Genomic DNA, 27,770 nt, shown 5'->3' with positions numbered 1-27,770 from the left:
CCGAAAAGTAGCGCAAGTGATTGTTAGCGTGATCACTCAAACGCTCCTGGTCGTCGGCGACGAGTGACGAGCAAGCTAACGTGGCTAAAGTGGCTAAACGGGGCTATCAATAACATCATGACCGACGCGATGCGGCAGTTGCTGCGCTGGCCGCCAACTCCATCTGAAGCAGCTAACCTTCTAGCGTGGCTACATATACCTCCGGCCGTGTTCCATGCATGGCTTGGTGTCCTCTTTCCTCCTGCTTTGACCCCTGTCGACAGCGATCCATCTGGGGCTGTGGCCACCGCGCCTAGAGGCCCCAGGCAGCAGGACAACGGCTCGACAACAACAGCTCCCGAGGCTACGACCATCGCGCCTGGAAGACTCTGCTTCGGAGCCAGGCCGCTGAACATCGACCCCGCAACACCACCACCTGGGACCGTGGCCACCGCGCCTAGAGGCCCCGGGCAGCGGGATAACGTCTCGACAACAACAGCTCCCGAGGTCACTACCATCGTGCCTTGATGAGGCCCTGGGAATCCGGTATTAAAAAAGTACGTAAAACCAAACTGTTTAAAACTCTAAATCACGCTAGAACTGTTTGGGACCCCCGGTGCAAACCGAAGGGCTTTTTCTGTCAACACATAAATATTCGAAGCATGGGTAACAAAATGAACCAAATGGAACGTCTTCTCACAGAGTCTAACATCAACTGTCTGGGACTGTCTGAAAACCTGGCTGTCCAATAAGTCCCTCACAGCCCTGGTGAAGAGACTAGGATACAATGTGTTCAGAAACGACAGGGGTGCTGGGAGGGGGGGCGGGGTAGCTCTGTACATCAAAGACACTCTGACTTGCAGAGAAATTGTGATCCTTCTGATCTTAAGTTCGATTGTGTAGGGGTAGAAGTATCTCTATCAGAAGAAATGTCTTTCACCATTATATGTCTGTACCGGGAACCTAAGGCTCAGAACGAATTCTATGACCAACTCAAATCGCTCCTGAAATCTAGGGAATCAAAATACGAAACAATTTATCTAGGTGACTGGAATGTAAACTGGGATGACAAACAAAGCAGGAAAAATCTAAGACAAATCACAGAGTCCTTTAACTTAGTGCAGCTAGTTGACAAGCAAACTAGACTAACAGATAAATCCCAAACTAAAATTTACCTAGTGTTTGCCAACAAAGCAGCGAGGATAACAAAAAATTAAAAAATTTTAACCGGTCTATCTGACCATAACTTAAAACTCCTGACTAGGAAACTCTCAAAAAAGAGATTCACATCTCAACCTAAAAAAACCCCGTCATGTACTCCAGTGTTTCCCAACCAGTGTGCCGCGGCACACCGGTGTCATGTGAGAGATGTTCCGTGGGAAATTGTCCAACATTAAATACCGAGCGAATTGTAACAGGATTACCAAACCACAGGTCAGTTTCCGCAAGGCTAATCGTGCATGCGTGGCAAATCGGAGAATTTTGAGATTTCATGTTGTGGCATCGGCACATACTCAATTTATGTGTGTGTTGCTGTTAGTGTTGGCTCGTGAGTGAACGATTCGTTCAAAAAGGGTTGGGAAACACTGATGTACTCACTACATACCCAAAAACAAGCTGGAAGAGCTGGGGGCTGCAGTGAGTCAAGTTGACTGGGGAAGCACTCTCTCTCACACTGACATTGAAACAAATAGTCATGCTTTTGTATCCAAACTAGAACAGCTGTTGGCCTCTTTCTCCACAAAAGGGCAGAATAAGTCTAGGAGAGAACATGTTCTGCCTTGGCTGGATCAAAACTGCAGAAATATGATGAAAACTAGAGACTACCTATTAAAGCAGAGTCTCAAATCTGGTCTACCAACGGACAGACAGAAATTTGTCTCAGCCAGAAATTCTGTAACACAGCTTCTAAGGAAGGCAAAAGCTGACTTTTTTATTAATGTTGTAGAGAATGCAAAGGGTGTTGCAAAGAAGGTCTGGTCAGTACTAAACAAGCTGCTAGGAAAGCAAACTGCTCAGAGTACAAACAAGCTTGAACTGAAAACAGGTGAGGTCACTACAACTGACCTTGAATCACTAGCCAGTACCTTAAACAACTTTTTTCTGTCTAGTATATAATTATACTGATATAACTAAACTGTTCTCCCCCCCTGATATTTCTCCCCATCTGATCTCGTTGACACAGCCCATCCTGGAGTTTGAAGAAATAAATGGGAGTGAGGTAAAAAAGATTATTGCAGAACTGAAGGTATCTAAAGCTAAGGATGCATATGGGTTTGATACCAACTTCATAAAGACTCACAGTGACTCCCTGGCTAAACCCATCACTATTCTGGTTAATCAGTCCATAAGACAAAACATGGTCCCCTCTTCCTGGAAGGTAGCCCTAATTACTCCCATCTTTAAATCAGGTAGCAAAGTCCTGGTTGAGAACTACAGACCCATCAGTATTCTCCCCTGCATATCCAAGATCGCAGAGAAGTGGGTGGCCACGTTAATGATTAAACATCTCAATAAGGATGAGACACCACTCCACCCAATGCAATTTGGTTTTAGAACACAACACTCAACTGAAACGGCAAATAGTGTATTCAATGAAAGAACCAAAGAGAGTCTGGATACAAACCCATATGTAGGCGCGATCTTCCTGGATTTCAAGCGGGTGTCTGACACTGTCAGCCACCACGTTCTCCTCACAAAACTGTCTTACTTCAACTTCTCTACAAATGTGATTCACTGGATCCAATCATACTTATCAAATTGTAAAAAATGTGTGGTGATTGACGGCGTTAGGTCCCTGTTTGTTGACAATCCAGCATCGTTCTACTGGGTGACTTCAATGCTCACGTGGGCAATGACAGTGAGACCTGTAAGGGCGTGATTGGGAGGAAGCGTTGAGAGGAGCCAGATGAGGTGGCTCGGGCATCTCATCAGGATGCCTCCTGGACGCCTCCCTGGGGAGGTGTTCCGGGCATGTCCCACCGGTAGGAGACCCCGTGTACGACCCAGGACGTGGTAGAGAGACTATGTCTCGAAATCCGTCGTCACTCGCGCGAACTGGAAGCCGTGGCTGACGGGGACTGTCCTCAGACTGTTGAGGGCCAGGGACAAGGCTTTCAGAGCGGGGGATGAGGCTGGCTTGAGGACAGCGAGGGCCGACCTGTCCCGAGGCATCAAAGAAGCGAAGAAGGCGTTCTCGTGCAAGGTCTCCACCCACTTCAAGGACAGCAAGGACGCACGTAGCCTTTGGCGGGGCATTCAGACCATCACGGACTACAAGCCCGCGCCGAGGAGCTGTGAGGGCGACGTCCGTCTGCTGAACGATCTGAACCGCTTCTTTGCTCGCTTCGACGCCCAGAACAGCACTTGCCCGCTGAAGTCCACTCCCCCCCCACACGAGCAGCCCCTGCGCCTCTCTGCCGACGGTGTGAGGAGGGCGCTTGCCGCTATTGACACCCGTAAGGCGGTGGGCCCTGACAACATCCCGGGTCGAGCGCTGAAGGACTGCGCTGGGGAGCTGTCGGGTGTCTTCACGGACATCTTTAACGTTTCCCTGCAGCAGGCCATCGTCCCCTCGTGTTTCAAGGCTGCCACCATCGTTCCTGTGCCGAAGAAACCTGCACCGTCCTGCTTCAATGACTACCGCCCTGTGGCACTGACGCCCATCATCATGAAGTGCTTCGAGTGGCTGGTCATGGAGCACATCAAGTCCGTTCTCCCCCCCCACCATTGACCCTTTCCAGTTTGCGTACCGTGCCAAGCGGTCCTCTGAGGATGCCATCTGCTCTGCCCTCCACTCGGCCCTCACCCACCTGGAGAGAAAGGACTCATATGTGAGGTTGCTGTTTGTGGACTTCAGCTCTGCCTTCAACACCATTGTGCCGCAGCGACTCATCTGCAAACACGACGAGCTGGGCCTCAGTACCTCCCTCTGCAACTGGATACTGGACTTCCTCTGTCAGAGGCCTCAGGTGGTGCGTGTTGGCGACAAAATCTCCGCCAGCATCACGCTGAGCACGGGGGCCCCCCAGGGCTGCGTGCTCAGTCCATTGCTCTTCACCCTGCTGACGCATGACTGCACTGCGACCTATAGCGACAACCGCATAGTGAAGTTTGCTGACGACACGACTCTGGTGGGTCTCATCACGAAGGGCGACGAGACTCGGTACAGGTCGGAAGTTGACCTTCTGACCACGTGGTGCAGGGACAACAACCTCCTGCTGAACGTCAATAAGACCAAGGAAATCATTGTTGACTTCCGGAAGGGTCACACAACACACCTGCCGCTGATCATCGACGGTGCTGTGGTGGAGAGGGTGAGCTGCACCAAGTTCCTGGGGGTGCACATCAGTGAGGACCTCTCCTGGTCCGCAAACACCTCGTCACTGGCAAAGAAAGCTCAGCGCCGCCTGTACTTCCTGCGGAAGCTCAGGCGTGCATGTGCTCTTCAGGCAGTCCTGTCTACATTCTACCGTGGCACCATTGAGAGCGTCCTCACCAGTTGCATCGCTGTCTGGGGTGGTAACTGCACTGAACAGAACTTGAAGGCCCTGCAGCGCATAGTGAATACAGCTGGTAAGATTATTGGTGCTTCGCTCCTCTCCCTGAAGGACATTTACACCTCCCATCTCGCCCGCAAGGCAACCTCGATTGCCAGAGATGTGAGTCACCCGGCTCACTCTTTGTTTGACCTTCTGCCCTCTGGGAAGAGGTACAGGAGCCTGCGCTCCCGCACCACCAGACTCACCAACAGCTTCTTTCTCCAGGCTGTTAGGGCCCTGAACTCGCTACCCCCTTCTGCGTAGCGTGCGGCACTGTTGCGCTATTTTCGGGAATGTCTGCTGTACGCGCACTTGCTCCTTTTTTTTCTGCTCCTCTTATTTATTTATTTATTTATTTATTTATTTATTTATTGTTGTGTTATTTATTCATTATTTATTCAGCACGCATTTGTTATACTTGTTTACTTGTTTGTCTGTTGTGAGCCATGTCTTGTCACCGTGGGATAGGGGGGAACGAAATTTCGGTTTCTTTGTGTATCTTTGGCATGTGGAGAAATTGACAATAAAGGTGACTTTGACTTTGATGTCTCTCGGCTGGCCTGGGAACGCCTTGGGATCCCCCGGGATGAGCTGGATGAAGTGGCTGGGGAGAGGGAAGCCTGGGAGTCACTCCTAAAGCTGCTGCCCCTGCGACCCGACCCTGGACAAGCGGAAGAAAATGGATGGATGGATACTTTTGGTAAGAGCATACTCTCTATAAATGGCTGTAAATACTGGAATCTACTCCCTGCCTCAATTAGAGAGATCCCTTCTTTTGATGTTTTTATAAGGCGACTGAAACAGTGGCTAAAAAGTTCACAAACTTGTGACCACTTTTAGTAAATAGTCTGCTGGGACGGTTAGAATAGTTTTTCCAGTGTGGATATAACCTTTTATACTATGTTTTTATTTTTTTAGCTCCCTATAATGTATTAGTCTGTCTGTCTGTATGTCTGCTCAGTCAGGCTGAGTTAATGTAATGTCTAATGTCTATTGTGTGTCTGTCCTGTCACGAGGACAACGGATGAAATTTAGTTCCGGCTAATTCCAACTGGTTTTACACTGGGATGTTTGTATATATGTCTATATCTTTAGTGTTCATCAAACTGGTACTGTCCTGTCTAAATAAACAAATAAAAGAATTTGGACATAAGGGGGTTCAAATCCCAGTTGAGGCAGGTGGTAACATTCAGTTAGGACCCAAGGCAAGGTCATACATTGATTCCCAGCCACTGTCGGTCCCAAGCCAAGTGTCAGGAAACGCAACCAATGTTGTTCTGTCTGTTTCTTTTTAGAAATTGTTTTAGTTTTTACCCCAAAGTTTAAACCAAACATCTGGGACAAATACTCAGCTTTTCTCCAAGGTTTTTTTGGACCCAGCACTTTGTGTAATGTTTAACCCAGCAGTTTTCAGAGTGTGGGGCATTGTTTTGTTGCCCCCTTCTGTCTGTTCTATGCTTCTTCTATATGTGTCTTATTGCTGTCACATCTTTCTATATTCTATTCTCCTTTATATTCTTTATCCAATAAGTATACTACACAAGTGACTATCACTCGCCTATCAAGTTTGTCAAGTCTGTCAATGATTTCTTCCTTGTCTACTCTTCATTACTTTTATCACCAAATTGTTCATCCATTCATTTTGTTCCCTTTAATGCATAAACAGTGTCATTCTGTATTTGTCTTGAAAGAAAAATGTCCGAGCATGATAAAAAATGAACCTTTATTGTGTTGCCTCTTTCACACTCACTCTGACCAGTGAGCACACGGCTCTGAGTTGTTTGAACCACACGGTTGGTAAATATTTAAACAACACGGTTGTTGAGAAAGGAGTCTCCAACTGACTTGCTGATAAAGTATTTTATTATCCCGCAACTCCAAAGACAGTCTCTCAAGTCCACTTGTCCACTTCAGTCTTAGCCGATAGCACAGTGGGAACAGCATGAGGTCCATCTCTGGTAAGCTCTGTCTTCCTCTTTCACTTTTTTCCTGAGCAAAGCACTTCCCACTATTTCAACTGAAAGCCGCTTTCAGTAAAAGTAAGTTGTTGACGTGCATGGCTGTGATATGCCTCGTTTGTGCTGTCGATGTCCCTGCAACACAGCAAGATGTTGTTTTGATTATTGAAGGAAAATGGATGGGTGGATGGATACTGTTGGCACACACCATGACAGTTCAACATTGTCAGTCTCGTCATCACCACTTTGCAAATGAGCAAAAACTGCCCTGCCCTTACTTCACCTGAACATAAATATCATTATCATACTGCTTCAAATAGTATTTGTATTTAGAGTAAGTTTGCAGATAAAATACTACTAATTGGGCTCAAGAGTGATAAGAAGTGGAGGATCCATCCATCCATCCATCCATCCATCCATCCATCCATCCATCCATCCATCCATCCATCCATCCATCCATCCATCCATCTTCTTCCGCTTATCCGGGGTCGGGTCATGGGGGCAGCAGCTTTAGAGGGACTCCCAGACTTCCCTCTCCCCAGCCACTTCATCCAGCTCATCCCGGGGGACCCCAAGGTGTTCCCAGGCCAGCTGAGAGACATAGTCTCTCCAGCGCGTCCTGCGTCCTCCTCGGGGTCACCTACCGGTGGGACATGCCCGGATCACCTCCCCAGGGAGGCGTCCAGGAGGCATCCTGGTGAGATGCCCGAGCCACCTCATCTGGCTCCTCTCAACGTGGAGGAGTAGCGACTCTACTCCGAGTCTCTCCCGGATGATCGACCTTCTCACCCTATTTCTAAGGGAGAGCCCGGACACCCTGCGGAGGAAACTCATTTCGGCCGCTTGTACCCGGGATCTTGTTCTTTCGGTCATGACCCATAGCTCGACCATAGGTGAGGGTAGGAGCATAAATCGACCGGTAAATTGAGAACTTTGCCTTTTGGCTCAGCTCGCTCTTCACCACGACGGACCGGTACAGAGTCCGCATTACTGCCGACGCTGCACCGATCTACCTGTTGATCTCGCGCTCCATCTTCCCCTCACTCGTGAACAAGACCCCAGAATACTTGAACTCCTCAACTTGGGGCAGGATTTCATCCTCGATCCGAAGAGGGCATTCCAACCTTTTCCGACCGAGGACCATGTACTCGGATTTGGAGGTTCTGACCCTCATCCCGACCACTTCACACTCGGCTGTGAACCGCTCCAGTGAGAGCTGGAGATCACGGCCTGAAGAAGCCAACAGCACCACTTCGTCTGCAAAAAGCAGAGACGCGATGCTGAGGTCCCCAAACCGGACCCCCTCAACGCCTCGGCTGCGCCTAGAAATTCTGTCCTTAAAAATTATTAACAGAATCTGTGACAAAGGGCAGCCTTGGCGGAGTCCAACCCTCACTGGGAATGAATCCGACTTACTGCCGGAAATGCGGACCAGACTCTGGCATCGGTGATACAGGGACCGAACCGCCCTTATCAGTTGGCCCGGCACCCCGCACTCACGAAGCACCCTCCACAGAACCTCCCGAGGGACACGGTTGAACACCTTTTCCATGTCCACAAAACACATGTGGACTGGTTGGGCGAACTCCCATGCACCCTCAAAGATTCTGCTGAGGGTGTAGAGCTGGTCCACTGTTCCACGGCCAGGACGAAAGCCCCACTGCTCCTCCTGAATCCGAGGTTCGACCTCCCGACGGACCCTCCTCTCCAGCACCCCTGAATAGACCTTACCAGGGAGGCTGAGGAGTGTGATTCCACTGTAATTGGAACACACCCTCCGGTCCCCCTTCTTAAAGAGGGGAACCACCACCCCAGTCTGCCAATCCAGAGGCACTGTCCCCGATGTCCACGCAATGTTGTAGAGGCGTGTCAGCCATGACAGCCCCACAACATCCAGAGCCTTTAAGAACTCCGGGCGGATCTCATCCACCACCGGGGCCTTGCCACCGAGGAGTTTTTAAACTACCTCAGTGACTTCGACCCCAGAGATTGGAGAGTCCGCCTCAGAGTCTCCAGGCCCTGCTTCCACAATGGAAGGCATGTAGGTGGAATTGAAGAAGTCTTCGAAGTATTCTCCCCACCGACTCGCGACGTCCCGAGTCGAGGTCAGCAACACACGATCCCCATTGTAAACAGTGTTGACGTTGCACTGCTTCCCCCTCCTGAGACGCCGGATGGTGGACCAGAATTTCCTCGAAGCCATCCGGAAGTCATTCTCCATGGCCTCGCCAAACTCCTCCCACGTCCGGGTTTTTGCCTCAGCAACCGTCGAAGCCGCGTTCCGCTTGGCCATCCGGTACCTGTCAGCTGCTTCCGGAGTCCCACAGGCCAAAACGGCCCGATAGGACTCCTTCTTCAGCTTGACGGCATCCCGTTCGGGGATTGCCGCCACGACAGGCACCAACGACCTTACGGCCACAGCTTTGGTCGGCCGCCTCAACAATGGAGGCGCGGAACATGGTCCACTCGGACTCAATGTCCCCCGCCTCCCCCGGGACATGGGAAAAGCTCTGCCGGAGGTGGGAGTTGAAGCTCTTCTTGACGGGGGATTCTGCCAGACGTTCCCAGCAGACCCTCACAGAGCGTTTGGGTCTGCCAGGTCGGACCGGCATCTTCCTCGACCATCGGAGCCAACCCACCACCAGGTGGTGATCAGTTGACAGCTCCACCCCTCTCTTCGCCCGAGTGTCCAAAACATGCGGCCGCAATTCCGATGACATGACTACAAAGTCGATCATCGAACTGCGGCCTAGGGTGTGCTGGTGCCAAGTGCACACATGGACACGCTTATGTTTGAACATGGTGTTCTTTACAGAAAATCCGTGTGGAGCACAGAAGTCCAATAATAGAACACCGCTCGGGTTCAGATCGGGGGGGGGGGGGCTGTTCCTCTCAATCACGCCCTTCCAGGACTCACTGTCATTGCCCACGTGAGCATTGAAGTCACCCAGTAGAACAATGGAGTCCCCAGAAGGAGCGCTCTCCAGCACTTCCTCCAGGGACCCCAAGAAGGATGGGTACTCTGAGCTGCCGTTTGGTGCATAGACACAAACAACAGTCAGGACCCGTCCCCCCCTTCCGAAGGTGGAGGGAGGCTACCCTCTCGTTCATCGGGGTGAACCCCAATGTGCAGGCGCTCATCTGGGGGGGCAATAAGTATACCCACACCTACTCGACGCCTCTAGCCATGGGCAACTCCAGAGTGGAAGAGAGTCCAGCCCCTCTCGAGAGGGCTTGTACCGGAACCCAAACTGTGTGTGGAGGCAAGTCTAGTGGGAACTTTTCTGCCTCGCACACCAGCTCGGGCTCCTTTCCAGCCACAGAGGTGACATTCCATTTCCCAAGAGCCAGCTTCTGCAGCCGGGGATCGGACCGCCAAGGTCCCTGCCTTTGGCCGCCGCCCAGCTTACACTGCACCTGACCCTTTTGGCCCCTCCCACAGGTGGTGAGCCCATGGGAAGGGGGACCCACGTTTCCTTTTCGGGCTGTGCCCCATGGGCAAAGGCACGGCCACCAGATGCTCGCCTTAGAGCCCCGCCTCCAGGCCTGGCTCCAGAAGGGGGCCCCGGTGACTCGCGTCCGGGTGAGGGAAAACGAAATCCATTTGTTTTTCTTCATAAGGGGCTTGTGTGAGCCGGGCTTTTGTGAGCCGTGCTTTGTCTGGCCCCTCAGGATCCATCCATTGGTTTTATTTGATTGCAGTACAGCACCAAGTCACGAAAATATAATCTCGAGGTGAATCATTAGATAAGGACAGCAAGAGTAAATAGGCCCGTGTTGTATCGTGAGGCCACTTTGTCTACCTTTTTTTTAGTATTTAATCTTTGTGGTAAATTGCTTCCAATTAAACTAGCTGAAGATGTGGGTAGATGTGTACAGTTGTCATGTGGTAATAAGGTATCCATTGTATTTTAATCTACGTACATAATTCCAATTAGTTGCTAAATAAATTTCGAGCAAGTGTAGATAATACCATTTACTATTCTGTGTATCCTATAGGCCGCCAGGATGTGATTGAGCTTCCACGGTGAGTAAATTCTTGGTGTCAACTTCTTAGAGGTAAAATTCTGTTTATGATTGAGAAGTCAAAGTGAGCGGAATGTGCTACCCAGGAGCAGTTTTGGGTTAGGACTGAATCAAGTTATACCTTTATAACACTAGCACTAGCTTTGTTAGATTTCGTAGCTGAAATAACAACAGCTATTGAAAATAAACGATATGCTGTAGGTGTTTTCTTGGATCTTCTTAAGAAAGCTTTTGATACTGTAAATTATGAAATACTGTTAACAAAACTTGAAAGATATGGGATACGAGGTATGTCACTCACTTGGTTAAACAGTTATTTATCAAACAGGAATCAATATGTGCAATTTATGGACTGTAAAACAAAACTAAAACAGATAAAGTGTGGGGTTCCTCAGGGCTCAATATTAGGCCCCTTGTTATTTATTTTGTATGTTAATATGTGCAAGGTCTCTAGGTTACTCAAGGCAGTAGTCTTTGCAGATGACACAAATCTGCTCTGCAGTGGGGATGACCTGGATCAACTACTGGATACTGTGGGTATTGAAATGGAAAAATCACAGAGTTGGTTTGACATAAATAAACTAACATTAAATTTAAGTAAAACAAGGTATATTATATTTGGAAACCGTCCGACTAACACAGACAGAATTCTTACAATAAATAATATAGAAATAGAAAGAGTAAATGAAGTAAAATTTCTTGGAGTGCTTATAGATAAAAAATTAAGTTGGAAACCACATATAATGTATATCAAATCAAAGATTTCTAAATCACTAGCAGTATTATATAAAGTAAAAGACCATATAAATCAGTCGTCATTATATTCCTTGTACTGCTCCTTCGTACTCCCATACATTATGTACAAACTTTTTGACTTGCGGGCCGAATTGGGTTCCAAATTTTGACCGGGGGGCCGAACCAGGAGCAGATGGATGTAGTGTTTGTGTGAAGTAATATAAACGACCGGTAAAGGTCATTGCATAAAAGGTTTTGGCCTTTAGTAGGTAGTAAAGCATGGATATTCAAAAAAGTTTCTTTGAAAACAAATGCATTTATTAACAGCATTAAAAAAAAAAAAAAAAAACATCCCTAAAAAACTGCTATCAGTGATTCTCATAAAATACGACACTGTTATTATGAATAACAGTCTCCATCACTTCAGTGCCTGCAGGTCAGATTAATGAAAGATGTATGTTTATCTTACGAGATCACATCAAACGACAAACATTCTGACCAAATATATATCATCTTAAAGAATCGGTGAAAGCATACATCCAAATAAAGTAATCAAAACGGCAACACGGTGAGGGGTATCTGAAAATCAGAGCAGAGTTTTAACTCACAAACACCTGGTAAGAGAAGTGAGGAAACGGGAAACACTTCCTTAAAGTAAGCCTTAAGAACTTTACAGGTTAAGATTAGTCACAAACAGGTGGTGCATCAATGTCCTTGAGCATCCTGCATTGTTTGAAAATGAGAATGGTCGCTAGTTTCAATCCCTGCTATTTGTACAGATCATATTCAAAATGCATTTTTTTTACAACAAACTTGAAAGCCTCCCCTTCATTTTCAGTGGGAACAGTGTTGTTGGTCTCCCTTTTTTTGCTAGTGTGTCATAGTCTGGAGTAAAATTTGTTGTGGCAATTCTTAGGAGAGATCCGAGGTGTTGGTCCGTTTACCTAGATCTGTGACGGGTTGATGTTGATGTTCATGTGGCTGAACGTCACGTCGCGTACGTCGAGCCAAATTGGCCGCTCTTTTTAAACACTCGGCACTGTGTCCACCTTGCTTTTCCTTGGGCGACTCATTTTAATGGAAGGATTCCAGTGACGGGATACCGTAACATGCAGTGAAGTTGTTTAAGTTGCTTTTGTATTTATCTAAAAGAAGCCCACTGCCCACTGCCTGCAGGCTTGTTGGCGCCACCTTAGCAGCCGCCGCCTGTTTGCTCATTCGATATGCTGGACGTTGTCTACTCGATTCTGACAAATCTGAGTTATTCTCGCAATTTTCCAGCCTCAATATTAACAAAAGGTTAATCTTTGATTTATTAATTTATGTACAGCAGACAATTGGTTCCAAAAACCACCCACGATAAGTGAAATCCGTGAAGTACGGTCACCCTCTCATCTGTACATTTTTTATGTCAATAAATGTATATGAAACCATTTAAGTGCATATTTTATTATTAGAACATTAAATAATTGTTTCAAACATGTAAATAATACATTAATAGTATAAATACCATACAGAAAATTTTCTATAAATATTGAAACTATAAATTTTATAGTGTGTGCGTGTAAAATGTTAAGTACTGGGGAGGCTAACGAGTTAGCAGAAAGATGCTAATTTGCGATCGTACTAACACGCGAAAACGGACCTCCAAAGGAATTTAATATGTTTTTAGAACTCTTTTATTACTAAAACAATTTTTCTATAACAAGGTACAACACTGTAAATATGTTTTTAGAACTCTTATTATAATAACAATTTTTTATAAAGTGGTACAAGTGTACGCACTGCAATTGTGTGGCCACTCCTTGCCTTCTGCTGGCGTGTGGGTAAGTTTTGTTCCATAATTCCTCAATTTAGACGTTTTATTTTGACTTTTAATTTTTTTTTTTTTAAATGGTAAAAAAAATCCGCGATGTAGTGAAACCGCGATGAACGAACTGCGATGTAGCGAGGGATTACTGTATTTATTTAATTTTTCGCTTTTGGCTTTATCCTTGCAAGGGTTGCCACAGAAACACATCCTCCTCTATTTCTCCTTCACCTCTGTATCTTTTGCACTCACTCAAGCTTAGTCCAAGTGTTCCCTCACAACATCCATAAATCTCCTATTCAGTCTGCCTCTTACCAGGCAGCTGCATTTCTTCCTGTGCTTTGCTTCTTTCCTACTGTCCCTTCTCTGCACATGTCCAAACCATCTCAATCCGGCTCACCGTTGGGCGAGGATGTTTTTTCCTTGGGGAGGCCATAGGTCTGCCAAGAATATCTCAGGGGTTCCGCAAAACATGTTTTTGTTTGTTTTTACAAACCTCAAAAATTGCTCAGAAACATTTAGCGTATGTTTCCTACAGGGAACAGGGTAAATGTCTTGGGGAAATCGGAAAATACACAAAAGTCCCAGCATATTTTGCAGGGGAAACAGCACTCTAATTGGCTGTTAGCCAACAAGACGAAAATCATTCTTGCTCTGAGTGATCTGCAACGGCTGCTGATGTCACGGAACGGCTACTCCAATCAGACAAACTTTACTACACCTCATTAAATGAGAGTCTGATGTAATTTGTTTCAAGTCACCATGAACCTTTTGTCCATGTAGTAAAGAGAATTACAACTAAGTGAACTTTGAATTGTGTGTTTATAAACAATGAAGTGGTAGGGGAACAGACTGGACAATGCAATCAATGCTGCTACCTGATTACCCCAAAAATCTATTAGTAATTAAAATAAAAATTTGTAATTAATTGTAATTAAAATTTGAAATGAAAATTTGCTTGTGGTGACTATTGATAAACAGTTTTAAATAATGCCATAGACAGATTCTCTGTATTTATTCTGAAATTGGATTTCTATTGTTGTCCAGAAGCTGTAACGCGTTGTGGGACTCAGTGACGAGTAACTAATATTATTTCGTTACGGTAGCTACACAATATATCTTACTTGGGTATTCTTTGGGACGTACTTAAACCAGCTGGGGACAAATGCCTGCACCAGGGACAGGTCAAAGATATCCTTTAGGACAGTGGCCAGCTCCTATGAGCAAGTTCCCAGCACACGCCTAGGAATGGTGTCTGTTGCAGCTGCCTTTTGGGGGTGGATTCTGCTCAGGGCCTGATGTATCTCTATCAGAGGTGGGCGCATTATATTTTGCTGCTCTGTCAGTGGTCATTCATCATTCACCAGAGGGTGCGCCACCAGTCATTAAGGTGGTAAGGTCATAAGGTCATCTAACGATGACGGGTTAGATCTTCATTCTGTCATCCTTATTTCTCTTTGGAGCAGTTGTTTGCAAACTGGGTATAGGAAGACTGACAGGTAGTCTAATTGTGCAACAAGGGGCTGGGGCACTACTTTAAAGCAGCCCTTCTGCAGGTATTTGGGGAAGCTGTCACTATTAAAAATCACCTGCCACTACGTGGACAGCATAATGCAGGGATGAGAACGGCAAATGAAAAAAAAACACTGAAGAGTAGCCGGGGTCTGGGGGCCACATGCCTGTGCCCTCTCCCACTTGCCGCAGGGGGCCGCAGGCCTCCCCCAATGAGGGCCGCAGTGGGCTGGGGGCCACAGGCCCCCATTGTGAGGCTGCAGGGGCCACAGGCCCCTATTTGGGGCCCACAGGGCCCACAGGCCGCCATTGGGGGCCACAGGGGGCCAGGGGCAATGCCCCCGAGGGGGTTCAGGGGGAAAAGCTCACTGGAAACTCCTGGATTTTGGCAGTATAGCAAGCCCCAAACCATTAATTTCATCACTCAAGTTCAACAGTTTTGTTAAAAAAATATTCCTGCTTGGTGGGCTATCAAGGTGAATATAACAGTCAAGCCTCAGTTTTCGACCACAATCCGTTCCAGAACGCGGTTCGCGAAGCGAATCGGTCGAATTCCGTATCTATTTTTCCCATTACAAATAATGGAAGAATTTTAATCCGTTCCAAGACTTTAAGCATTTTTTCATTTGCGCATTTTTGTCCGATCGCGCAACTGCAGCGCACCGCCAAACGCCCAACCGTAGTGCGCCCCCGACCGTGCAACTGCACGGCGCTGGTTGCATTATTGTGACAGAGCCATCGTTGAAATTTAGAAAATATTTTTAAACTCCTGATGTACTTTCCAAAATTCAAGTTGACCTAAGTGCGCAGGGAGATTAATTTTGTCCGATCGCGCAACTACAGCGCACCGCCGAACGCGCAAACGTAGCGCGTCACCGACCGCGCAACTGCACAGCGCTGATCGCATTATTGTGACATAGCCGTTGCTGAAATTATTAAAATATTTTTAAAGTCCTGATGTACTTTCCAAAATTTAAGTGGACCTCAGTGCGCAGGGAGCTTAATTTAGTCCGATTGCGCAACCGCAGCACGCCGGGCGCGCACTGTCGCATTGCTTTAAGAGCGTCTTTGTGTTCCGAGTTGTAAGATCAAGTCAAGTTTATTTGTATAGCCCTAAATCACAAACAGTCTCAAAGGGCTTCACATAGCCAAAATTGACAATTATTCTCAAAGCATCCCCTGATCTTAAGCTCCCAAAAGGGCAAGGAAAAACTCAAAAAAACCCTGCCAGGGGAAAATGAGAAACCTTGAGAAGGGACCACAGATGGAAGGATCCCCCTTTCAGGATCACCAGGTTGTAATGGATGCAGAGAGGGCACAAGTAATACATAATATGAAAATCAATGATGTCGGAGGTGCCCTCGATTGTCCTGGCAGTGTCTTCAAGGAGGTTGAGCTGCAGTTTCTTCATCTTGAATTGGTCCTCGAGAATCCAGCTAGCCGCTATCAGCTTTTGAGCCACCTAACCCCCTCCTCAGCCAGGGAGGGGGTGGGCAGAGAGAACAAAACAAACTCCGGCCAAATCGGCCACTACAAGTTAGTTAAAGGCCATCTCATAGAAATGTGTCTTTAAACGTGTCTTAAATGTTTCTACTGAGGTAGTAGTTCTCATATCCATTGGTAGGGCATTCCAAAGCTCTGGAGCCCGAATAGAGAATGCTCTAGACCCTGCAGACATTTTCTTGGCCCTCGGTGTAACTAAAAGACTAGCGTTTTGCGAACGAAGGTTACAAGACGGAACATAAGGAATGACTAGGTCGACGAGATATGAAGACGCTAAGCCATGCAGTGATTTATAGGTTAGTAGAAGAACCTTGAAGTCACATCTTAAATGGACCGGGAGCCAATGTAATTTGGCTAATATTGGGGTAATGTGATCAAATTTTCTTGACCGTGAGAGCAGCCTTGCAGTGGCATTTTGCACTAACTGTAGACTTTTGATACTGGACTTAGGAAGACCAGAGAATAATACATTACAGTAGTCCAGGCGCGACGTGACGAACGCATGTATAATAGTTTCTGCATCCCCGGTCGAGAGGATAGGACGAATCTTAGCAATATTCCGAAGGTGAAAAAACACAATCCTGGTTATATTCTTAATGTGTTTTTGAAAGGAGAGCGTTTGGTCAAATATTACCCCGAGATTAGTTACCGTATCACTCTGAGTGATAGTACAGTTATCTATAGTTATAGTGGTTTCCTTAAATAAGTGTTGATAACGAGTAGGACCAATTATCAACATCTCAGTTTTATCTGGGTTAAGACGAAGGAAGTTGAGAGACATCCATTGCTTGATCTCCGCAAGGCACCCCTCGAGATTACAACAGTCCCGCGGATCTGTCATCGATAACAGCATAATTGGGTGTCATCCGCGTAGCATTGAAAACTAATATTATATTTACGTATTATGTCCCCAAGCGGAATCATATAAATATTAAATAAAATCGGTCCGAGTACCGATCCCTGTGGGACACCGCACACAACATTATAGAGCTCAGAGGACGTATTGCCATGGACCACTCGCTGCGTCCTGTCTGATAGATAGGAATTGAACCAGGTGAGTGCTGACCCTGAGATACCAACACAACTTTTAAGACGCCCTAATAAAATATCGAAGTCTACAGTGTCAAAGGCAGCACTAAGATCGAGTAGTAACAATACAGACGACGTATTTGAATCCATAGCTATGAGGAGATCATTAGTCACTTTAGCAAGTGCTGTCTCTGTAGAATGATTAGCTCTAAAACCAGACTGAAAAGAGTCATATCGATTATTAGCGACCATGTAATCAATAAGCTGCTGCGCTACTACTTTTTTAAGAAGTTTTGCTATGAATGGGAGGTTTGAAACTGGCCTATAATTACTGAGACAGTCCGGGTCAAGATTTGCTCGCTTAAGTAGCGGTTTAATAATAGCGGTTTTAAAGGCTGTTGGCACTATCCCAGAGGAAACAGACAGATTGATTATATTTAAGACGGACGGTCCTAAAATTGGAAATAATTCTTTAAGTAGTTTGGCTGGAAGCGGGTCGAGTAAACATGTTGTTTGTTTAGCCGCACTAACCAATTTTGTAAGCATTTCAAGGGACACGCTTTTAAAATTTGAGAGGGTTATTGCATGATCCCCAGCGCTAGTAACCGGCGGAGCGATTGGAATGGTATTCTTGATCTCGTCCCTAATGGACTCAATCTTTTGATCAAAAAATTTCATAAACTCGTCAGCTGAGTGGAAGGAGCTCTCGGGGGTCGGCTGGCGCAGAGTTAGCTTTGCCACTGTATCAAATAGGTATTTAGGATTGTTTTTATTGAGATTAATGACTTGCGAAAAATAACGAGTTTTTGCTAAAATAAGCGCATCTTTATATTTCAGGAGGCTGTCCTTCCATGCCTGATGGAAAACCTCAAGTTTGGTTAAACGCCATCTGCGCTCATGGTTTCTACATAATTGTTTAAGCGTACGTGTTTCATCTGTGAACCACGGAGTTGGCCATCTACGGCGAGTTTTCAGACGTAGCGGTGCCACAGAGTCGATGGCTTTTAATAATGTCGCATTGAATTCATTTGTAAGATTATCAATAGAGCCGCTGTATGCGGGAAACATGGCGGTTGCCGGTGACAGTAACTCAGATAGCGCAGTTGCAGTCGTGGAGTTAAAATTACGGTTGCTAAAATTCTGATTGCTCTCTTGTCTTTGACAAGGAACTAAAATTTCAAATTTTATTAAGAAATGATTAGCCAGAACAGCAGTGTATGGCAGTACTGCTATATCTGAGGTTGCTAGTCCCCGGGATAATACCAGTTCTAAGGTATTTCCATTCTTATGCGTTGCTGCCTGTATGGCTTGCGTAAAACCAAACGTATCGATTAAAGTTTGAAATGCCGAAGTCAGTGGTTCTGACGGTGAATTCATGTGGATGTTGAAATCACCCATGATAACTATATTATCTGCATTTGTCACTAGATCAGCCACAAATTCTGAAAATTCATCCAGGAAGCCAGAGTAAGCCCCGGGTGGACGGTAAATAACAGCAAGATAGAATGACGGTAAAGCAGTGGATCGTACAATGAGAACTTGAAATGTTTTAAATACGTGAATTGAGTGAGGCCTAAATCTAAGCACAGAATTTGAGATGAGGGCGACACCCCCACCCTTTTTTCGAGGACGTGCCACATGCGAGCTCACAAAAGGCCTCGTTAAGTGACAGCAGTTCATTAGGTTTTAACCAGGTCTCGCAAAGACCAAAAACGTTTAGATTATGTTCCGTGATAAGGTCATTAACGAGAACTGCTTTCGTATGAAGCGATCTAATATTCATAAAACCGAGTTTAAGTGTAATCGGTCGAGCAGGGTGCGTATCTATCGAAGGATTTTTAAACAGGATGCGAGTAAAATTGTGTTCTCTAGGCCTAACAACACCCCTCAAAAGTTTATTAGCGCGGTGGGATGAAACGACCGTGGGAATTTGATGATGAATATTTGTTACACATGTGAAGTTATCTAAAACAGGCACCGTTTCATCAGGAAGACCGGTCAGGACGGAGTGATTGGATTTGTCTACTACCCCAGTAGAAAGTGTGTTTATGTGTACTGCAGCACTATTTAAACTGTCGCGCTCTAGTCTACACGAGGAGCTATGTGTATGCTGAAAGTCTAGCCTAGCGCTAGTTAACTTTAACTTAACAGACTCCAAACCCATCCTCACAGGTGGTCTAATCACCTGTGCCCTGGCCTGCTCTAAAGTGACCTGTCATGAGTGGCTCAAATAGTAATCTGTATTCCTAGAAAGAGTGAAGGCGCCTTCACGGTTAGGGTGAAGGCCGTCCTTCCTCAGCAGGTCGGGGCGGCCCCAGAAGGAGGACCAGTTATCTATAAAATACAGTCCCTGCTTTTTACAGAACCCAGCCATCCATCGATTAAGGGAGACTAATCTACTAAACCTCTCATCAGTGCCTCTCCCAGGCAGGGGGCCAGAGACAAATACTCGATGCCGACTGATCTTTCTGGCAAGATCACAAGTCCTCGCTATGTTTTTCTTTGTGATCTCTGATTGTCTCATCCTAACATCATTGGAGCCGACGTGTATCACTATGTCTGAGTAGCTAGTGTTGGTGGAACTACGCTGTTGACTAGGCCTATTGCGAGTCAGCTCCCTAAGATTAGCTTCTATGTCGGGTGCTCTGCCCCCAGGAATACACATTACCGTGGCTGGATTTTTAAGCGTAATGTTTCGGGTAATGGAGTCGCCTATGACCAAAGTGCGAGGGCCAGTAGACCGAGATGACTTTGGAAGGCTATGCGTCTTACCTGGCTCATCGCGATTAGCAAGCCGCTTGGGGCTAATGCTAACCGGGCTGACGACAGCCCGCGTCTGTGTCCGCCGCAACTACTGTTATCGCACTATTCTGCTCTAACTGGCGGACACGTCCCTCTAGCAGAGACAACCTCTCTAAGAGAAGGGTGCAGTTGGTGCACGAAGCCGTACAAATCTCTTGGTCCGCTGCCATACTTTGTGTCCGAAGAGCGACGATCAATCTAGTGGCGTGAGTGCGCCGGCCGCCGGAAGTAATGTCTCCCTGGTAACGGCTAACTCTTTCAGAGTGAGGCTGCTCTCAAGCCATGCCCATCTGAAGCAGTTCCTGACTTGTCTATTTCCCTGGCACGATCCTCGTCTTTTTTCTCTAAAACTTTCGCCATGCTGGCTAAAACTTTTGCTAATGAGGCAAATGAGTAGGCAAATGATGTGACGAAAGTAGCGCCAAAATGCTGCCGAAAATAAGGCGGCTGTTGACGCAATACTGCTGCCAGCCGACCCCATATAAAACAATTTTCTCAACGGATCTACACGATTCACGAAAATGATACTCCCGACGGAAAAAAACACGGAAATCCGCGGAAGATTCTCATCTCTGATAATAGTCATTTTGGCGTCTGCTGCATGCAAATCCGAAAGTGCGAGTAGAGAGAGTAGATACATCGGGATAAACAAGTAGAACGTTCTGCGCTTTACAATCAACGTTTGATATCATAACAGTGTTTTCAACTGTTAGCACATCCACGTACCAACTGTTGTTAAGTTGTTGTTGTGCAGCAACAAAGCTGAGTTCAGGGCATTGTCTGGGAGCCAAATTTCAGTGAGAAGAAGAACACACACACAACATAACCTTATCTCACATTGACTAGTCATTCAGTTTCTCATATTTCCCTGCTTCTTCTCTATTTTCACCTCTGCTGTGCACTTCCTGTTGCTTCCCTTTCATTCAGAAACATTGTGTCATGCTGTAACTGACATCCATCCATCAGCACTCCAGTACATACCGCCGCCTCTTTCGGATTTCTTCCACGAGCAATATCAACTGCAAACATCATGGTGAATGTCTGACCACATCTGTCAGTCTGAGTGGTACTAATAAAAATACAATATATATATATATATATATATATATATATATATATATCCATCCATTTTCTGAACCGCTTAGTCCCCACGGGGGTCGCGGGCGTGCTGGAGCCTATCCCAGCCGTCATCGGGCAGTAGGCGGGGGACACCCTGAACTGGTTGCCAGCCAATCGCAGGGCACACAGAGACAGACAACCAATCGCACTCACACTCACACCTAGGGACAATTTGGAGTCTTCAATCGGCTTACCAAGCATGTTTTTGGAATGTGGGAGGAAACCGGAGTGCCCGGAGAAAACCCACGCGGGCCCGGGGAGAACATGCAAACTCCACACAGGGAGGGCCGGAGGTGGAATCGAACCCGCACCCTCCTAACTGTGAGGCGGACGTGCTACCCAGTGCGCCACCGAGCCGCCCATATGTATATATATATATATATATATATATATATATATATATATATATATATATATATATATATATATATATATATATATATATATATATTATTGTTTCTGTAGTTTAGAGCTGCACTGACAGATGTGTCTAATTATTTGGCTAACCAAAATAAAGCCAGAACATCTATGGCTCTCATTATATGATAATAAAGTGTCCGCTACGTGTGACTTAAAAATACCACGATTCATTATACTCTCTGTCAGCATTGATCTCAAAAAACAAGCTACACAAAAAGCTGATGTCAGTGTGTGCTGCGTTCTTTGCATACACATACAGTGTAATTGTGATGACATTTTTATCAAGTTAAACTTTAAACTAACTGTAAGATTGCTCTTATCTGAGCAGAGAACTCAGTGTCTTTAACAATTAAAGTTTTCCAAATCAGAAGCGACGCAAATCTTTTAGATGACTCGTATTGTAGATGTATTTTCAAATACCAGTACCCAAATTTTTTTATATAACGTCTGTCCGTCACATTCTTTTGTCAAAATATTGCAACCCTATTGCTTGTATTGCTGAAAATTAGTCAATTTTAAGAGACCAGCCATGTCTCACAAATATACCCCATGCTGTATATACTGATTAATGATCCAACGGTGAGTCCAGCAAGCGCCTGCCTATCGATCCATTTAGTTGGGCCGTGGGGGCAACAAATTAAATTAGGGGAAACCCAGACTCCCCTCTCCTCAGCAAATTCATCCCGGGGCAGCCCAAGGCATTCCAAGGCTAACCGTCAGCTATAGTTTCTCTGGTGTATAGGAGTCCTTGGGACTCCATGGTTTTCTAACCAAGTACCATGGTCTCAAATTTGTAAATGTTGATTCTCATCTCAACCACTTCAAGTCTGCTGTTAACCCTTTAAGTGAGAGAGCTAGAAAGAGAGACCAAGAGACAGAGAGAAGAGAGAGAGAAGAGAGAGAGCAAGCGAGAGAGAGAAGAGAGAGAGAAGAGTGAGAGAGACAGAAGAGCGAGAGAATGAGCAATATATGCTATATTGCTAGGCTACTGATTCTGTATTAGCAGATGGGTTTTGTAAACACTGTCCTTGATGTATCGATATGTTGCATTTATCTCTATGTAAAGCAGCCATGACTTTTTTTCCCACTTTTGTGTTGACAGTTTTACCTTCAATCCGAAGGAGGGGATAGATAATCCGGCTCTGGTCATCACTGATGATTTTGGTATGGTTTCTATGAAAAGGTCGTGTTCAGTTATGGTGCATCGCTCTGCTGAAGCTTTTTGATAAACATGTGTCCAGAATCGGACCGAAATCTTCAGCCCAAACTCCACCAGTTGAGGCGTGTAGAGGGGCAGAATTTTGGCTTCTACTTGCAGAGGGCCACAGATAACCAAGGCTTGCAGATCACAGATGTAGACCCATGGAGCCCAGCTGAGCACAGTGGACTTAAAGAGGGAGACCGAGTGTTGGAGGTCAATGATGAATATGTGGTCAACATGGACTTCTACAAGGTTAGAGTTTTTTTTTTCCTGAGAGCAAACTGTTATATTAGCATTCCATTTACAATTGTGTTCCTTTAAAAGTCTAGTCAAAACAGAAGCCACAACTCTCATATTATTAAACAATACACCCTTGTCTTCAAGGGAATCGGTGAAGAGTTTGGTATATTAAAGAACGTTGCTGTTCCCGAGTGATATACTTTAATGAGTCTTGCTATATATTAGGGCAGGGGTCACCAACCTTTCGGAAACTGAGAGCTACTTCCTGGGTACTGATTAAGGCAAAGGGCCACCAGTTTGACATACACTTCTGAAATAGCCAATTTGCTCAATTTGGCTTTCACCATGTGTTATTATTGTCATTTGCAGTTCACATGTAAGTGTGATTTTAACAAGAATAGCAAAAATACAGTCAAACCTTGGTTTTTGACCACAATCCGTTTCAGAAGGCGGTTCGAGAAGCGAATCGGTCGAATTTCGAATCTTTTTCCCATTACAAATAATGGAAAAAAATTTAATCCGTTTCAAGACAAAAAAAAACCGCCTTTTTTTAAGCACTTTTTCATTTGCGCATATTTGTCCGATCGCGCAACTGCAGCGCACCGCCGAACGCCCAACAGTAGCGCGTCGCCGACCGCGCAACTGCACCGCGCCGGTCGCATTATTGTGACAGAGCCGCCGCTAGAATTTAGAAAATATTCTTAAAGTCCTGATGTACTTTCCAAAATTTAAGTGGACCTCGGTGCGCAGGGAGCTTAATTTGGTCCGATCGCGCAACCGTAGCGCGCCGGGCGCTCACTGTTGCATTGCTTTATGAGCGTCTTTGTGTTTTAGGATGGCTTTACTGCTCCCACTTGCTTTCTTTGGAGGCATGATTAGGGGTTAATACAATCCTCAAAGTAACGAAAATACAATAACAACGGAGTCAGTCGGCATCCGGGCCGTGCAGTCGGGTTTTCTCGGTTCCTCCCGGCTCATCTCGCGAGGTTCGACCTCCGAATTTTGTTGGACAACCGAAGCAAAAAAATCTCTAATTTTTTGTTAGAATTCCGATTTGTTCATGAACCAGGACGTTCGAAAACCGAGGTTTGACTGTAAAATAAATAGATGCAGCTCACTGACAAGTGCCGCTATTTGAGCTAATTTTGGAACAGTCCTGCGGGCGACTCATGCGGTCATCACGGGCGACCTGGTGCCCGTGGGCACCGTGTTGGTGACCCCCGTATTAGGGTATGTACTTTTACGTATTTAACACAAAAATGTGACACAAAACTAAAACACTCGCATGCTTCAAAATTATTCATTAAACATGAATTTCTATATCATGCACTCACTGTACTGTACTGTACTAATCCGTCATATTACTATCAATTGTTGTCATTACTTTTCTCTCTAATGTATGGAGGATCAAACATGCCAAAATTAAATAAATAAGTGCATCATGAAGTAAAAAATGTCATTCATTAATTTTCCTGTATTAAATAAATACGGAATTAAAAAAATCAAATAAATTAATGCACCATTACATAATTAAATAGATGTCTGATTAACTAAATGTTATATGTATATATGTGTATATATATATATATATATATATATATATATATATATATATATATATATATATATATATATATATATATACCGTATTTGCCGGTGTATTGGTCGACCTTTTTCGATCCAAAATCGACCGAAAAAAATCGACCTCGACTTATACACCGAGTCATAAAATTTAACTTCGTATTCATCGCTTCAAATGTGATGGTAACCAAGGCCGTTTCTCATGCATCTCATTGTGCGTTGCACTTAGAAAATTTGAACCGGGCGGCGTGCGCGAGTGCGCGGCCCGCTGGAAGTCCAATGAGGCGCCGCGATCTCCTCCGCGGTGCTTATAAAGTGCCGATCCGCTCGGCTTGGAGCTATTTCCGGCCTCCCGTTGGTGCCGGGCGGCGTGCGCGAGCTCGCCGGCCGCTGGAAGTCGAATGAGGCGCCGCGATCTCCTCCGCGGTGCTTATAAACAGCCGATCCGCTCGGCGGGGGCTATTTTCGGCCACTTGGCGCGTGCGCACGGCCTCCCGGATGTGCCGGGCGGGTGCGCGAGCTCGCCGGCCGCTGGAAGTCGAATGAGGCACCGCGATCTCCTCCGCGGTGCTTATAAACAGCCGATCCGCTCGGCGGGGGCTATTTTCGGCCACTTGGCGCGTGCGCACGGCCTCCCGGATGTGCCGGGCGGGTGCGTGAGCTCGCCGGCCGCTGGAAGTCCAATGAGGCGCCGCGATCTCCTCCGCGGTGCTTATAAAGTGCCGATCCGCTCGGCTTGGAGCTATTTCCGGCCTCCCGTTGGTGCCGGGCGGCGTGCGCGAGCTCGCCGGCCGCGATCTCCTCCGCGGTGCTTATAAACAGCCGCATGCGCACGGCCTCCCGGAATTTGAACACATTTCGTCAATAAATTTCGCATATTGAATTTTGAAGTTTAATATAATGCAACAATTGAGCTCGACTTATACAAAGGATATATCATAAATCGTAAATTTCCGTCGAATTTGAGGGGGTCGACTTATACACCGAGTCGACCTGTACACCGGCAAATACGGTATATATATATATATAAATCAAGAATTCCAGTCTCTCGATGTGCAAAACTGATAGAGACATACCCCAAGTGACTTGCAGCTGTAATTGCAGCAAAAGGTGGCGCTACAAAGTATTAGCGCAAGGCGGCCGAATAATATTGCACGCCCCACTTTTCAGTTTATTTGTTAAAAAAGTTTAAATTATCCAATAAATTTCGTTCCACTTCACGATTGTGTCCCACTTGTTGTTGATTCTTGACAAAAAATGTAAATTTTATATCTTTATGTTTGAAGCCTGAAATGTGGCAAAATGTTGAAAGGTTCAAGGGGGCCGAATACTTTCGCAAGGCACTGTATATATATAATTTGTATGCATATATATATATATATATATATATATATATATATATATATATATATATATATATATATATATATATATGTAGTCTTGTGTTGCAGTGTTTTATGATTTTTTTTTACTTCAGCATTGACAAAAACAACTCAACACAATGTTTCATCTGAAAATGTGTGTGTGTCTATGCATGCGTGTGTTTGTCATAATCATTAAAATTTAAACAAAGGGACCCCCTTGGGGACAAGCGGTTTTGAAAATGCACGGATGGATGGTTTAAATATTTTACTTTGAGCATGGAGAATTAAAATAACACAAGTTTCTTTCACTTTTTGAAACAAATTATTGAAATAAATGGATGTATTCAAAATGTCGCATGCACCTGTAGAGACCCCGAAAGTGACATCACAGGGTCTACTCTGCAGTATACTAATGGTTCTTATCGAAACACAAGAAAATGTTATTTCTTCTGCTTTGTCAAAGATACCATGAAGTTCATGTTTTCATTCTTTCGCTTTACGTCCAAGCTTTCTTCTTCCCAAAGTCTTACCAAAAAAAAAATTAACTACCCTCGATACTAATTTTAACCCGATCCTCAGTCACAAAATTCTGAATAAGCTTGAAAGACATTTTGGAGCCAAAAACATACTGCATGATCCAGTGTATTTTGACAAACCAGCAAACTGCAACCATAACAAATTTCAAATGAATTCCATACTACTAATTTGTATGTATAACATCTGCTCGCCAAAGTGTCACACTGCAAATTATCTGACAGGTGGCAAGGAAGATCCAGTCATGCGGCCAACATTTGTTTCTTCTGGTGCTGAAAAGAGCTGACTATGAGCAGGTATCAGAAATACACATTTTACAGTTGTTATAACATGGGTTAGGGTCACTTTTATAAACAACAAAACCAAAAGTGTATGATTTCACGTCTTGTGACTGTTGGGTGCTAGGTAGAGTAAGTGCCAGATGTGTTTCCTGACAGTTCCCTTGTTTGCTATGCATACTTTCTCGACACGTTCAATTGTCTGTGTTCAATGTAGGCAGTTTGTTCAGGTGTGGACCTACAGATGCTGGCTAAAGCCTACAAGGGAGGCCCTTGTTGTCGGCCCAGACTGTATCACATCAACCGGCACCAGCACTGTGGCCTAGGGATGACCCTGAGCTCAGTGGAAGGTACCAGCACAAAATATATCAATAATGATACCTAACAGTGACCACGAATCACCTACTGCACTTTAGTGGTCTATAATGCTGATGGAACTGTTCTGTCACAGTTCATAGTTGCAAACACTACCGTATTGGCCCGAATATAAGACGATGTTTTTTTGCATTGAAATAAGACTGAAAAAGTAGGGGTCGTCTTACATTCGGGGTCTAGACATTATGCCCATTCATTTGTGCGCAACGGTAAGTTAAAGGTTGCTGGCATCGACTGAGTATGTTGCTGTGATCGTGTGCGTCTTTGACACAAAGTGAGTATATACATCTCGTTGTTACTACTGTCCACTGTTGTGCCGTTTATCCGATTGCGGTTTGCTTTGTGTGCGTACCGTTTGATTGACAGCTCCGGCGCGCTACTTTAAGTTTGCCTCGCATCGTACACGCATGACTACAGCCGTTACGCAGTGGCACAGTGACTAACGGTCGCCAGCAAATATATTTTGTTGTCTCGATGACTTATGTTTAGTGTGTTGCCGAGAGTATTTCATTCATGGTTATTTAGTATAGTGCAGTGTTTCCCAACCTTTTTTCATTCACGGCACACCTTTTCATTGGAAAAAATCTCGAGGCACACCACCAACAAATCTGTTAAGTGTTACACCAGCTTCTGTATTAAAATCAGTTATATTACAACAAAAGACCTATTACTATATATGTATGGAGAGTCGAATAATTGAATAAAGATAAATACTAAATATTCTTTAAATTGTATTTCTTTTGTAAATGAAAGTGACAGTTTT

General features: G+C 45.3%; 1 protein-coding gene across 2 annotated transcripts in view; it reads left to right on the top strand.

The window, feature by feature from the left end:
- Positions 1-6,202: 6,202 nt before the first annotated feature.
- The window catches only part of LOC125972257 (Na(+)/H(+) exchange regulatory cofactor NHE-RF4-like), a 39,552-nt gene continuing 17,984 nt past the window's right edge, over positions 6,203-27,770 (top strand). The window contains exons 1-6 of one of the 2 annotated variants that reach the window (XM_068651236.1): positions 6,203-6,478; positions 10,478-10,505; positions 22,537-22,598; positions 22,676-22,887; positions 26,579-26,650; positions 26,850-26,982. In XM_068651236.1, coding sequence (XP_068507337.1) covers positions 6,463-6,478; positions 10,478-10,505; positions 22,537-22,598; positions 22,676-22,887; positions 26,579-26,650; positions 26,850-26,982 — 523 coding nt within the window. In that variant the 5' untranslated portion in view covers positions 6,203-6,462. The remainder of the gene's footprint in view (positions 6,479-10,477; positions 10,506-22,536; positions 22,599-22,675; positions 22,888-26,578; positions 26,651-26,849; positions 26,983-27,770) is intronic. The other variant, XM_049725890.2, reaches the window with a different exon arrangement.

The sequence above is a fragment of the Syngnathus scovelli genome, chromosome 7, assembly GCF_024217435.2.
Source record: "Syngnathus scovelli strain Florida chromosome 7, RoL_Ssco_1.2, whole genome shotgun sequence".
NCBI classification, from domain to species: domain Eukaryota; kingdom Metazoa; phylum Chordata; class Actinopteri; order Syngnathiformes; family Syngnathidae; genus Syngnathus; species Syngnathus scovelli.
This window is presented reverse-complemented; position numbering and strand designations above follow the sequence as displayed.